General features: G+C 41.0%; 1 protein-coding gene across 2 annotated transcripts in view; it reads left to right on the top strand.

Annotated features, from left to right (window-relative positions):
* The window catches only part of cfap74 (cilia and flagella associated protein 74), a 220,211-nt gene extending 209,926 nt beyond the window's left edge, over positions 1 to 10,285 (top strand). For both annotated transcript variants that reach the window (XM_043676312.1, XM_043676311.1), the window contains 3 exons: positions 5,343 to 5,470; positions 8,534 to 8,668; positions 9,851 to 10,285. In XM_043676312.1, the coding sequence (XP_043532247.1) occupies positions 5,343 to 5,470; positions 8,534 to 8,668; positions 9,851 to 9,943 (356 nt within the window). In that variant the 3' untranslated portion in view covers positions 9,944 to 10,285. The remainder of the gene's footprint in view (positions 1 to 5,342; positions 5,471 to 8,533; positions 8,669 to 9,850) is intronic.
* The last annotated feature ends 5,335 nt before the right edge of the window (positions 10,286 to 15,620 follow it).

The following is a 15,620-nucleotide window of genomic DNA, read 5'->3' as shown; positions in this document are numbered from 1 at the left end:
GTCTTCCACTGTGTCTCACACCTGCACACACACACACACACCATGGGTGTTGGGGATAAAATAAGCACTACCACACTTAGGTGGTAGTGTGGGCGCTAAAACAAACAAAAAGAAAAGAAAAAAAAATAAAGAAAAAAAAAAATAAACAGGAGCATCTGGCCATAAACAAAAAAAAAGAAAATATAAACAGGAGAACTACCGCACTTAGGTGGTAGTGTGGGGGTTAAAATAAAAAAAAGGAGTATTTCACTGTTTTGAAAAGAAAATAGGAGTGTCCCCTCCAACTCTATTTTGATTTAATCCCTGCCCTTCACTGTTTGATCACACAGCACTGCCCTTTGATGTGAAGGGCAGTGTTTGTCACTGGCCACCCGGGTGTTTTCCTATCTTCCTGGTGGTGGAAATTGAATTAAGATTTGTGCACCTTGTGTCTCTCACTGTGTCTCACACCTGCACACACACACCATGGGTGCTGGGGAAAAACAATAAGCACTACCACAGTTAGGCGGTAGTGTGGGTGTTAAAACAAAAAAAAGAAAAAAAAACAAGAAAAAAAAATGAGTGTCTCCTCCAACTCTATTTTGATTTAATCCCTGCCCTCCCCTTCACTGTTTGATCACACAGTATTGCCTTTTGTGAAGGGCACTGCTTGTCACTGGCCACTCGGGTGTTTTCCTTTCTTCCTGGTGGTGGAAATTGAATAAAGATTCGTACAGCTTGTGTCCCTCATTGTGTCTCACACCTGCGAAAGAAAACAAAAAAAAGAAAAAAAATCAGGTGTGCCACAAAAAAAACACAAAAAATAAAAAAAAAATAGGAGTGTCCCCTCTTCCGTGGTTACGTTAGAGCCCGGGTGTCTTTGGAGAAGAAGCACGTGGTCGCCACCAACACCCTGGAATTGTTCAGGGAGAGGTGGGTGCCGCAGGGAGTGGAGTGCATTATTTCCCCCTCCAACTCTATTTTGATTTAATCCCGACCCTCCCCTTCACTGTTTGATCACACAGCATTGCCCTTTGATGTGAAGGGCACTGCTTGTCACTGGCAACTCGGGTGTTTCCTTTCTTGCTGGTGGTGGAAACCGAATAAAGATTTGTGCACCTTGTGTCTTTCACTGTGTCCCACACCTGCACACACAACATGGAAAAAAAAATAGGAGTGTCAGGATTTGAGTTTCCTCATTTCCCTGAAAACTGGTTGAACGTTAGGCTTTGGAGCTTGGCTTTGCTGCTCCTCTCCCTTGTAAAAGTGCTGTTTCTTTGTATACAGCTGTTAATGTTAACTGTTTTTTGTAAACTGTGTCTTGCTTAATAAAATAAAAAAGAGAGTGTCAGACATCCTGACCACTCTGAGGGAGCTGAATCAGTGTCAAGGACTCTCCCTGTGTAAATAAAGGATGACAGTGACGGTGGTGGTGATGGGATACCGTCCACTGTGGAGGTATTTCACCAGCAAGGTTACCATTTCTTGCCTATCCCTTTATGAATGTTACGTTAGCAAATCAGTTTCAACTAACTTAAAGTCTGACATATTTTAGCTCCAAACTTTGGAGCCAAGGCTCAATAGCATTGTCTATGATTCCAACTCACCCACTCCCAGGACCTCGATAATGTGGCACCCACAGCTCAGTACGTTTAGTTTATTTAGCACCTCCCAAATAGTGGAAAGATTGTAAAGTACTTGACAGGAGTGGAATCAAACGACCTTTGACATCAAGCCATTAATGAGATTTTACACCGATGACCAGCAGGCTGATCGGAGAGGTACGTTCTAATTCATGTCTTAATGGAGAAGAGAATGAGATATCTTTCCTTTCCACCTGCAACATGCATGTCTGGCATCACCAGCCATCACTTGTTGATTCATTCCACCTCTCTGCTATAAGTAGCAGTGCTAATAGGAGTTGCCAACCCCCAGAATTATTCTGGAAACTTCAGGAAATGCTGAATAGTCTCCAAGCGACATCCGTAGGAAACATCTGAGAAAGAGTTATGGTTTACTTTTCATTTTACTTGAACATGCCTCCATTTTACATATTAAAGTACAAAGATAACAGAATGTGGTTATTTGAGTCAAGAATTATCCAGTCCAGTAAGGAGAAACCTGTTTGCTTCCCAGTTGGTTGTGGGAAAGTGGGTGTCATGGTGATGGACATGTTGAACAATATCTCCTGAACAATATCTAATGCAGAGAGCATCTTCAAAATTCTGGCAATATATCCTGTTTGGTGGCTGTGTGGAATTTGGGGCTTTCAGTCTTCAACTACTCTACTCAATTATAGTAAAATAAAAATTCAAAGCCTTTTTCTTTATAAATCACAGGTTTTGATTTGAACTATTTTAGCCAGTTGCCTGATAATGATAACTGTAAATTATTGCCCATTATGTAATACAAAGAGTTCCTCTCACATTGAAAAGAGCTTAAAAAAAATAGGAGTGTCAGACACCCTGACATTCTCAGGGAGCTGGATCAGTGTCAAGGACTCTCCACCCGATGGGGTACTGGCCTCTGAGGAGTTATTTCAATGAAGAAATTTGCTCATAACTGTCATCTTTGAGTTGAGGTAAGCATTTCTGGCATCATGTCATTATTTGGGAAGCTTGTCTCATTCAATCCTCCCGTCAAAGACTGGGTCCACTATGTTGAAAAAATGCCTTATTTCTTCCAGACAAAGTAATTTGCGTGGCAGCTGGCGGACCTGCAGCTTTTTCAGTTATTTGGAGCCGAACTTTCCCTCAGGCACCAGATACTAAAACCTTTCAAGAGTTGACAGATGCGGTTAAGGAATATTATGATACTAAGCCTTTTCTAATTCTGAATTGTTTTGATTTTACTTGGTAATTCAAAAACCAGAAAAGTCCATTGGGATTTTTGATTAGGTTAAGATGATTGGCAGAGGCATGTGACTTTAACCTTAAATGAGATGTTGAGAGACTATTTGGTATGTGGGATTAATGATGTAACCATACAAAAGTGCCCACTAGCTGAAGCCCAACTGGACTTCAACCAAGCATTCCAACTGGCTTTATCATTGGAAAATCTGGCTAGTGGAGTATATGAGCTCCAGGCTATTCCAAAGGGATTAGACAGCCTTGTCAGTCCGACTGAGCTTGGGGAAACACCATTTGAGTGAAAGCACTTGTATAGCCTCACTCAGGACATAGCCTGAACAGAGGGACTCTAGGTCAGCCCACAGGAAAAACCCAAGCCTCAGCCAAACAGTTAACATTTATTTCAGGATCTGGTATGGCAAACCATTGTAGTTGCTGCCAGTGTGCAGACTTGAGACAACAAATAAGTCTCACTGAACCTAAATTGAGTAAGAGAACTCATTGGCTGGTATCCAGGAGTGTTCACAGCCTGGAACATCCACTTACATCTGGTTTGGATCAGCGAAATTTATTGGCTCTGATTTGGATGTTGCTAATCAAAATAAACATCTGGTTAAATGGTCACTTGGTTCTAATGGAGGTCAATACCAGTGAGGATCTGAAACCTGAATACAGGCTGAGGTGTCTAATTGTTGTCAGGGGCAATCACTTAACAGATGCTCTGAATAACCGAAGTGGCAACAAGATGGCTTCTCAATGCAAATAACATGACAAAATGACTTCTAGGCTGCAAAGTGATAATTTTGTTAAAGCTGCATAAAATGGCTTTTAAGTTACTAACTGCTAATTCTGTCAGAGCTGCATAAGTGACTAACCATAGTCTGCTTCCATAGAGATTAACAGACAATGTGCTCTTTAAAGCATAGAAATAACTTGACTAGATAAAACATTACTAGCCATCCTGACTGACCTTCGAGTACAGGTGCAATGGCTTGGTTTGTGAGATAAGAGTGGCCTAAGTGTTAGAAAATAAAGTTGCTTCCCAGGAAATATCATTGGACCAAGTAACTGTCAAATAAAGCAATATCATTTATTGATTGGTAATTGTTTGAATGTACAATGCAATCATGGCCTGTACCCTTTAAGACATGTATAAAAATGTCTTTGTTTTAAACCATGTGTGCGGCTCCTCTGAGGAATACCAATGTACACAACTTCTGTGTTTCTGGATGCTCTGTACCCGGCCGTCTGAAGAAATAAAGAATGAAGTCTTGAAGAACCAGACAGGTTGATTGTGAGTGCTTATTGACTGATCACGGAACAGAGAGGTCACTACCACAACTGGATAAGTACTCACTCCCTCACATAGAGGATTTATACACCAAGCTAGCAGGAGGGCTAGCCTTGACAAAGTTACCTTCATCCATTGGTACTGGCAACTGTGGTTTGATAAGGATCCCAGAAGTATGCTACAATTAATACCCATAAGGGTTTGTACCAACACACGAAAGTGCCATTTGAGGTATCGTCAGCCTGTGCAATTTTTCAGTGGACGATAGAGAATATTTTACAGGGTGAACCCCAGGTTGCCATTTATCTTGCTGACGTACTAATAACAAGGAAGACTAATAAGGAGCTCTTAGAGAACTTGGACATAGTCCTTAGACATTTCTCCAAAGGAGTCTATGTCTCAGGAAGGAAACATACATGTTCCAGGCACTCCAAGCAACCTACATGGGCTACAGAGTCGACAAGATCAGGTTACGCCCATTGGAAGTGAGGATGATCAATGATGGCCCGGCTTCCACATTTGTACCAGAGCTGAAGTCTTTCATTGGGTCAATGAACTATTATGGAAAGTTCATTCATAACCTGACCTGCATCCTGGCACCTTTGCATCAATTCTTAAACAAAATTCAGCCTTGGAAATGGTTGTGTAGCCAAGCCATTGCATTTAGGGAAGTGAAGAGACAGCTAAGATCCTCGAAGGTGTTGCACACTATGATCCCAAGTGAGATCTGGTAGAATAGAATAAATAGAAACTTATTGTCACATGTATTTTTACATGAAAAATGCAGTGAAAAGTTTTATAAGTCGCCCCACCACGGCAGCTACATCGATAACAGAAGTCATACATAATAATAAAAATAAATAAAATTAAGACAGAGTTCATCACAGTTCAGTTAATGGCTCCTGGGCTCAGAGAAAACTGATTTAGGAGCAATGGAATACCCTGAAGATGCTTCTGGGACAAGACAGCCTACTGGACTGCTGGAATATCTGGAGCCAAAGACAAAGAAGACTTCTTCACACATCCATATGTTTCCATTGCTTCTAATATGATGTGTTTCCCATGGTACACGACTGCCAAAATATTTCATTCTAAATAAGTCATTATCACCAACTGAGTGCAGTCTTTAACTCCTGGTTGAACTGGGGTGGGTATAGGAATATACCTGGAGAAGTCTGCTCGTGGAGTTTGTAACAATTACTTTCTCTCATTGTTGTTTGCAGATACTCCACGGGTACTGAAGACTGTACAGCTTACTCTAAAGAGCACTAAGTTTGACGATAAATTGACAACAGCTTTGAGAGAATTCCAGGTGGGATGTATCCGATCAACCCAAGCTAACGCTAGAAAGGTGACATTTACATTCCTCTAAATTGTAGATGTGGAGTATTTATTTTTAAAGAGTTAAATAGGGTCGCATTGGTCCGGAATTAGCTGGAATGTGGTCATGAATTTAATACCTGCACCATTTATTCATGTGTGTATAATTAAAATGAGGGAAAAATACTCCAGGAGTTGTGAATTATCACAATTTGTGAGCAATTTACTTCAAGAAGAAGAATTTCTCTATCAGCCTCCTCGAGAATTTCAAGAAATGGCTGTATATGCGCTGTTAAAATAAATTAACCTCTCCACAGCATATTTGGGTGTTCACTTGCATGAAAAGACTCAGGGCACAAAAGGCCCATTTGGTCCATCATACTTGTGCTGGCCGATAAAGGTCTAACAATTCTTATCTCAACAACTTGCAGCTCTTGTCCATAGTCTTATATGTTTCGGCACCTCGAGTGTGTTTCCAAGGATTATATAAATGTGACTTTCTGCTTGTGCTGTTCTTTCAGGCAGAGGGTTCCAAACTTTCAATGACCCTCTAGGTAACCATAAGAACATAAGGAAAAGAAGCAGGAGTAGGCTTTTCATCCTCTCAAGCACACTCCACTATTCAATAAGAACAGTGGCTCAGTGGTTAGCACTGCTGCCTCACAGCACCAGAGTCCCACGTTTGATTCCAGCCTCAGGTGACTGTCTGTGTGGAGTTTGCACATTCTCCCATATCTGCATCGGTTTCCTCTAGGTGCTCTGGTATCCTCCCACAATCCAAAAATGTGCAGGCCAGGTGAATAGCTCGTGCTAAGTTACCCATAGTGTTAGATGCATTAGTCAGAGGGAAATGAGTCTGGGGGGGGTTACTCTTCAGAGGGTCAGTGTGGACTTGTTGGGCCAAAGGGCCTGTTTCCACACTGTAGGGAATGTAATCTAATCATGATCTGATTATAGCCTTAATTTCACTTTCCTGTCTTCTCAGATTAAATCCTTGACACACTTGTCAATCACAGATTTGTCTAACTCAGTCTTGAAGATATTCAATAACCCAGTTTCTACTGCTTTCTGGGGAAGACATTTCAAGACTTTATTGATTCTCTAAGAGAAAAACAATGAAGGAAGAGGGATATATTTCCAAGTGTAGCCTGGAAGGAAACCTCCAAGTGATGGAGCTTCCATGCATCTGCTCCCCTTGTCCTTAGAGGTCACAGATTTGGAAGGTGCTATTAAAGGAACTTTGATAACCTTTACAGTATATCTTATAGATGGTATGCACTGCTGCCACTGTGCATTAGTGGTAAAGGGAGAGAATGAGGAACACGGCAGATACAGTGTTAATCAGGCTTTTGTTGAGCTTCTTGAGTATTTTTGGAGCTGCGCTTATCCAGGCAAGTGAGGAGTATTTCAACATACTTCTGACTTGTGCCTTATAGAAGGGTGACAGGCATTATGAAATAACTCACCAGAGGATTTATAACCTCTGACGTGCTCTTGCAGTCACAGTAATTACACTGATGTTCCGGCTCAGTTTCTGTTCATTGGTACCCTCCAAGATGTTGATGTTGGGAATTTGACAATAGTAATGCCATTGAACATTAAGAGGCAGCAATCAGATTATTTTATCTTGGAGATGGTTATAGTTATGCATTTGTCTGATGTGAATGTTACTTGCCATTTAACTTGCTTGTCCAGTCATGCCACGTCATTCAGCATCTGAAGAGTCGTGAATGGTGTTAAATATTTCGCAGCTGTCAGCAGACATGCCCACTTCTGGCCTAATGATGAAGGAAAGGTCATTGATGAAGCAGCTGAGAATGGTTAGACCTTGGGGATTACCCTGAGAAACTCATGCAATAATGTCCTGGGACTCAGATGATTGACCTCTAATAACCATAGTCATTTTCCTTTGTGCTAAATATGTCTCCAACCAGCTAAGAGTTTCTCACTAATTGCTATTTACTCCAGTTTTCCCAGTGTTGTTTAATACCATACTCTGTAAAGTGCTACCTTGCTGTCAAGGTAAATAGGCAGGAGGTTGGAAGAACACAGCAAGCCAGGCAGCATCAGGACATGGAGAAGTCAACATTTTGGGTGTAACCCTTTCCTCAGGACTGTCCTTGCAAGGATAGTCAGTATCCCCTCACCTCGGAAGTTCAACTGTTTTATCCATGTTTGAGCCAAGGTAGTAAGTAGGTCAAGATCTAAGTTGCCCTGGCTGATCTTAAGCTGATTGCCAGTGAGCATGTTATTGTTGAGTGAGTGTCACTTGCTAGCATTGTCAATGGCTCTTTCTGTCTTTGCAGATAATTGAACGTAGCCTAATGGGGCACTAATTGGCAGGATTGAATTTGTTCCACCTTTTTGTGGACAGGATATACCTAGGCAATATTTCACATTTTTGGGTAGATGGTAGCATTGTAGATGCACTCAAACACCTGGCTGGGGCCATGGCTGGTTCTGAAGCACACGTCTTCAGTTGTTATGGGCTGGCAATTAACATTCTGCAGACAAATTATAATGTAAACAGAGACCAGAAAAACAATATGATTATATTAGAGGAAACCAGAGCACACCCATGCAGACACAGGGAGAATGTGCAAACTCCACACAGATAGTCACCCGAGGCTGGAATCGAACCTGGGACCCTGGTGCTGTGATGCAGCAGTGCTAAACACTAAGCCACTGTGCCACCCCAATATACAAAGCTTACTGGAATAAGGAAAGAGGATTCAGGCTAATTGCAAGTGTATCAAGCTCATTTGAGATGTCAAAGTGTTTTTATAATAATGTTAAAGAGATACAAGCCAATATTTAATTTAGTCTCTGGGCCAAAAACATCAAGCCTGATAAAGTACTGTAAATCTTCATCATGAAATGGCATTATAAGAAGATCATATAGTAGCATGAACAAATTCAAAATTACAATTATATTCAATATAATCAAATTTCCAGCCAAACAGTTTACAAGAATGGATTCGTACCAGAAAATTAGTATTGTTCAAGTTTGACTTTACAGTTCAGCTGATAGACAGGTTTTTTTTCTGTAATCTTTTTTGAAAGCTACAATAGGATGGTGTCATTTTTCTTGTAGAATGTGGAGTTCACCATTGACAGTCCTCAGGCCCTTCACGCAAAAGGGTTCGTCATTGATCCAGTCAAAGCCATGGTGGAAGCTGGGACCGTGAAGGTTGTCACTGTTAGCTGGACTCCACCTAGTGGACATGATGTATGTCATTATCTTGTGAAATCTCATAACTCTAATCCTGGCTGAGGCAACACTTATTATTTGGAAATGAATTAATTTCTTTGTATAGCTTAGACCCAAGTTTACTTCTGAAAAATAAACTTGTGGAAGAGATTAGATAGAGTAGACAATAACAAATAGAAACCAGGAAACACAGCTTTATTAATATGTACATTTCCTCTGGTTCAGGTATTTGAAATGTATCCCACAAGGCTGAGGGCTGAGAAGTGGAATGAGGCTGCAGAGTTCTGTTGTGGCCGACACAGATTCAATGGGCTGTTTCAGTGCAGTTTTTAAAATGTTGTTTAAAATTTGTCTTTAAGTATATGAGTTAGGTCCCTCTGCTCTTTTAAGCCTACTCTTAACAATCTGTTGTTATAGTCAGTTTCTCTAACTATACCACTTTGCTTATTTCCAAACAATCTGCAAATTTCAGTTTGCAGCAGATTTTATCATCCAGCTCAGTTTTTCAGATTAAAATCAGCAGGAACCCAACCATGGATCCTCAACACTTCCTGTCAGTTAACATTCCTTAAGTTTTTAGATAAGGTGAACAGCCAAGGTCTTTTCCCCAGCGTAGGGGAGACCACAACTAGAGAGCATATGTTTCAGGTGAGAGGGGAAAGATATAAAAGGGACCTGAGAGGCAACGTTTTCACACAAGAAGGTGGGATGTGTATGGAGTGAGCTGCCAGAGAAAGTGATAGAGGCGGATACACTTATAATATTTTAAAGGACATTTGGATAGGTACATGGATGGAGACAATTTAGAGGGATATGGGCCAAATGCAGTAAGATGGAACTAGTTAGGTTTAGGGAACCTAGTCTGCTTAGACAAATTGGGCTGTAGGGCCTGTTCCCAAGCTGTAAGACTCTTTAACCATATTCTTATTTAATTCTATGTTCTGCCCTGCATGGAACTTCATCAAAACCTTTTTTTTCTCAAAGCCTCAGTAAGCTACAATTTGGAAGTATAATTTTGTTCGGGTATTTCAATGTTTCTCTGGCTCACTTAGTGTTGTCTGTGTATTATTTCTGAATAATGTTTTCTTAAAGGAATGCTGGAATATTGTACCATTTTAAACTATAGCTAGTATATTTGAGTTAAACAGATTAAACAGTTAAATAGATATTTAAATATAACATTTTAATTTTGTTTTCAAGCCACTTCAGACGATCTCAGCTACCGTTAAAATGTCTATTAAAGGAGACATCACAGAAAATTACCAAATCATTTTAACAGCAGTGGTTGGATGAAATTGGATGACGGAGGAAATTACTGGGAAGACTTCTTACATTATAAGATGCTTATTTTGCAGAAAAGGCCAAAATTTTTTAATTCATATATTCAAGTTTTTAAATTTAACCAATATTTAACTTTATTTACTCATCTACAATTTCTATTGATATCATTCTACAGAAGCCTCTAAGTAAACCTTTTCAAATCGAAATAAACAAGGAAGAATATATTCTTATTTGTTCTTCGTGGTTTGAATTTTCATATTTGCATTTTCTAAAATGCTGTAGCCTGCTCATTCTTACAAAAGAGTCCAAAGATTTCTTTGTCTTATATATGGCTAGTGCAAGTGTCCATTCTGCTTTCATTCTATTGTCCTTATTTATTAACTGCTGCCTTTATCCAGCGTTAAGCTTGTTTACAAAGAATATTCGAGGAGAATGTGAGGACTGCAGATGATGGAGATCAGAGCTGAAAATGTGTTGCTGAAAAAGCGCAGCAGGTCAGGCAGCATCCAAGGAGGAGGAGAATCAACGTTTCGGGCATGAGCCCTTCTTCAGGAAGGGCTCCTTGATTCCCAGAACAGCTCTATAGTCCCCTAAGACTGTGGTGAACTTTTGACAAAACTGTCTGAAGATTGACAAGGTACCTCACAAAAGGTTAAGCCATAACGTAAGAGCCCCACAATGTTGGATGTAGTATATTAGTGTGGATAGAGAATTGGTTCATGGGCAAGTAACAGCAAGTGGGGATAAGGGGTTATTTTTCAAGTTGGCGAATTATAACAGTGGGGGTTCCACAGAGATCAGGGCTGGGGCCACAATTGTTAACAATATATACGAATGACTTGGAAGAATGAGGTGAATGTACTGTAGCCAAATTTACGTAACTTGGAAGGTAGGTTGTGAGAGAAATACAACAATTTACAGAGCGTTAAGTGTGGACAAAAAAGTTGGCAAATACATAATAATGTGGGAAAATGTGAAGTTGTTCAGTTTGAAAGACCAAACAAAAGAACTGAATATTATTTAAATGGCAAAAGGTTGCAAAAAACTGGAAATCAGAGGGTTTTGGGGTGTACTTGTGCCTGAAATACAAAGCCAGCACAAGGGGCAGCAGGAAATCAGGAAGGCTATTGGAATATTGGCCCTTATTTCAAGTAAGTTGGAATGTAAGAGTAGAGAAGTCTTACTGTAAATGTACAAGGTGCTGGTGAGACCACATTTGGAACACTGTGAGCAGTTTTGGGAGACTTATGTAAGGAAAGTTATCATTTCATTGGAGGCCGTTCAGAGAAGGTTCACTGAAATGATCCCTAGTATGAAGGTTTTGTCTTATGACCGAAGAATAAACATGTTGGGCCTCTACCTACTGGATTCTAAAAGAATAAGAAGCAATCTCATTGAAACATATAACGGTCTTGACAGGGTAAAGGTTGAGAGGATGTTTCCCCTCTAGGAGAGTCCAGGACCAAGGGCAGAGTCTCAAAAATAAGGGTTGAGATGAGAGTCTTTGGAACTTCTTGCTGCCAAGATCTCTACAGCAGTTATTGTGAAAATTTAAGGCTGAGATCATAGATTCTTGATCAATAAGGGAATCAAAGATTACAGGGAAAGGTCAGAAAAATAGACGTGGCAAATGTCAGATCAGTCATGTTTCTATTGAATGGTAGAGCAGACTCAAGGGGCCGAACAGCCTACTCCTGATCCTGTTTCTTATGATCGTCTTATAAGGATCATTTTTGTAATTCACGTTAACTGTATATGTATAGATTTGTGTGTGTCTGTAAATGAGCTAGTGTGCCAGTTCTTAGAATCCTAGAAACCCTACAGTGTGGAAACAGGCCATTCGGCCCAACAATACTGACCCAGGCGCATTTCTCTTACCCAACATTTACCCCTGACTAACGCACTAAACCTACACATCTTTGGATTGTGGGAAGAAACCAGAGCACCCGGAGGAAACCCATGCAGACACAGGGAGAATGTGCAAACTCCATACAGACAGTCACCCGAGGCTGGAATCGAACCCAGGTCCCTGGCGCTGTGAGGCAGCAGTGCTAACCACTGAGCCAACCTGCTGACCTTTACAGTTGTTGCTGTAAATGAGAAGGTCTAGTTAATGGGAGCCAGTTATTCCTATTTTTCTAATCAACCTGTTCAGAGATGTTACTACATACCTCTGGAGCAGGTGGCATTTGAACCCAGGCCTCTTGTTCCAGAGTAGGGATACTGCCACTGCAGCACAAGAGGGCCCAGGGAGCAGGATCTTTAGTTTTGAAAATTGGAGAGGAATGTGGAACCAATTAATTTCACTCAGGAAGTGTCTTGAGTTAGGTGAGAATTTTGGTGTACTTTCTAATTGATGCACAGTACTGAATACTAGGGAGAAGATGGATGAAGTCATTGTGTGAAAAGATCTGGCATGGTGGCACAGTGGTTAGCACTATTGCCTCACAGCGCCAGAGACCCGGGTTCAATTCCCGCCTCAGGCGACTGACTGTGTGGAGTTTGCACATTCTCCCCGTGTCTGCGTGGGTTTCCTCCGGGTGCTCCGGTTTCCTCCCACAGTCCAAAGATGTGCAGGTCAGGTGAATTGGCCATGCTAAATTGCCCGTAGTGTTAGGTAAGGGGTAGATGTAGGTATATGGGTGGGTTGCGCTTCGGCGGGGCGGTGTGGACTTGTTGGGCCGAACTGTAAGTAATCTAATCTGCAAATTAGAAGAAAGGAATTTATGATGGAGAAGATGCCCTGTGAGGGAAATCATATCTAGGGACCAGGGGTTTCTGTCCAGCATTTTACCTCCCTGTACATTAGAGGTTTCTGCTGAGTGGTCTGTTCTTTGTTTTTGTCTTGATACTGGATATTACTTTCGGGGAATATTTGGAGAGCTATGGGTGTGGTGGAAGGAGGGAAGAACAGAGGAATTAGACTAATTTGATGGCTGTTTTCAAGATCTGACTCTGGTATGATGATCGAAATAGCCTCCTCAGCTGTCTCGTTCTATGATTCAGTCTGTTGCTACCATCAGACAAAGTGATATTGGCTGAGGTGATTTGTATCAGGTTTTCCAACTTGTCACTTTTATAAAGGTGTTAGAAAGGATCTGATTTATTCTGCTAGTTTTCTTCATAAAGTATCACAGGGTTTTCAGGTGCTGGTGGATGATGTGCAGATGGGAATAGAGAACAACCATTTCTGTACCACCCTTTAATGTTGACTGGAGCCTTGAAAGAGGACATTCCTAATTTAATGCTTTCCAGCCAAGTGTGCTACTGTAAACCTTTCGTGGGCTACTAAACTACAGGGACGACACTGATTTCAAAATTCAACACTGCTCACTTTATATATTCTATCCATAGATGAACCTACTACATTAATGTTATTTTAACTTTTTCTTCAAAATTTGGAGCCCAAATATTTATATTCCAAGAACTTGCAATGTACTCAAGAGAAACTCCTTTCTAAAATATTTCTCTGAAGGTGTGCGACCATTCCTTACTCTCTTTCTCATTGTTAATTCATTCTGAAACCAGACGAAGTGGGAAACCAGTCACCAATCTTTTACCTAATGCTAAGTTTTTTCACAAAATGCAACATGAAAACTGTCTGCCTTCTTCATAACCAAAACCCAATATTCTAGAAGTTTTCTTTGTACTTTGCACCCTTCACAACCTCAGAACTTCCCAAGCAATTTTACAGCCAATTAAATATCCTTAACGTGTAGTTTCTGTAGTAACATAGAAAGATGCAGCCAAGCATACTACATGCAAACTAAATTCTCAAAGGACCTTATCAGTCAATGCCCTCTATCTGTATATCCTTAACTTGAACAATATAATTAGCATGTCATTAACACACACTCCAACATTCATATGGAAATGTGCTAAAACATTAACTTTTAACTGTTTTATTGCAGTTTATTTTGAGGGACGGTTTTCCTTGGTTTTGTACTCCGAGGATACCCAGTTCAAAGAAGAAAAGGAAGTGGAAAGAGGAATGGTCCACTGCCAGGGATTTAGAGTTCACCTGAAAACATGGCTGCTTCGACTGAGTGATCTGAACTTTGGCTTCCAGGTCAGGAGCACAGAGCCAAGAAAAGTCCTAGCTCTTTAAACCCGACTTGGGAGAAAGTTAATCAGGGGGTGTTAATGAAAGTTAAGCTGTTGCCCCGCAAAAGCGTAGAAAATTTCATTTGCAAGGGTCTTGCCAGTCATAGTGACAACATCACCCAGAAATTGCCTCAATTCAATTGACAGCCTTTGGACTGAAGACTATCTATTGTAAGATCAGGATTCAATTATTCAAAGTTTGCAGATGGTACCAAGTTGGGTGGGAGGGTGAACTATTATGAGGATGCAGAGATCTGTCAGCGTGATTTGGACAGGTTGGGTGAGTGGGCCAATCAATGGCAGATGCGGTATAATTTGCATTCATGTGAGATTATTCACTTTGGAAGCAAAAACAAGAAGGAATCTTACTACCTGAATGGCTGTACATTGGGAGAGGGCAGTGTGCAGTGGGACCTGGGTGTCCTTGTGCACCAGTCGCTGAAGGGAAGCATGCAGGGGCAGCAGGTGGGAAACTTGGTAAATGGAATGTTGGCCTTCATTGTGAGAGGTTTCGAGTACAGGAGCAGGGATGTGTTGTTATACAGGGCCTTGGTGAGGCCACACCTAGAATATTGTGTGCAGTTTTGGTCTCCTTTTCTGAGGAAGGATGCTCTTGCTCTCGAGGGAGTGCAGTGAAGGTTTCCCAGGCTGATTTCGGGGATGGCGGGACTGACGTATGAGAAGAGATTGACTGGCTCAGGATTGTTTTCACTAGAGTTCAGACGAATTGGGGGGGGATCTCATAGAGATTTTTAATTTTCTAACAGGACTAGACAGGAGAGATGCAGGGAGGATGTTCCCGATGGTGGAGGCGTCCAGAACCAGGGGCCACAGTCTGAGGATTCAGGGTGGGCCATTTAGAATGGAGTTGAGAAGACATTTCTTCACCCAAAGTGTGGTGAGCCTGTGGAATTCATTACCACAGGAAGCAGTTGATGCCAAAATATTGAATGTATTCAAGAGGCGGCTAGCTATAGCACTCGGGGCAAAAAGCACCAAAAGTTATGGGGAGAAAGCAGGATTAGGCTGTTGAGTCGACCATCAGCCATGATCATGATGAATGGAAGTGCGGGCTCAAAGGGCCAAATGGCTTCCTCCTGCTTCTGTGTTTCTATGTTTCTCACCCTTTAAATTATGCAAAACGCCATACTGAATAACTAATATGTCACTTTGTTACTGCTATAATTATGTACAGATCAGCAATTAATGATTGAAAACTCCCCTATGCTACAACAGAAACTGCACCTTAAAATGACTTATTTGGATGTAAAATACCTTGGAAAGTTGTAAGGTTGTGACATAAATGCATAATCTTTCCTTGACTTACTGAAATTCATGGTTAAGATGTTTTAAACATTAAAATTAGATTCATGATGGTGGCTAGTTTAATCTCAGTCACGTCATGTCATAGAGTCATAGAAATATACAGCTTGGAAACAGACCCTTCTGCTGGCCCACAGTCCAGGTAACTGGCTGTATGATTTTTTTTGTTGAGGCTGCATATGTGTGTGTGTGGGCTTTTGTCAATGAATACTGATGTATACCCTTCAGGGAATGTGGCACAGTCCTATCAGCTGAATCTCAT

Source organism: Chiloscyllium plagiosum, chromosome 34, assembly GCF_004010195.1.
Source record: "Chiloscyllium plagiosum isolate BGI_BamShark_2017 chromosome 34, ASM401019v2, whole genome shotgun sequence".
NCBI classification, from domain to species: Eukaryota; Metazoa; Chordata; class Chondrichthyes; order Orectolobiformes; family Hemiscylliidae; genus Chiloscyllium; species Chiloscyllium plagiosum.
This window is presented reverse-complemented; position numbering and strand designations above follow the sequence as displayed.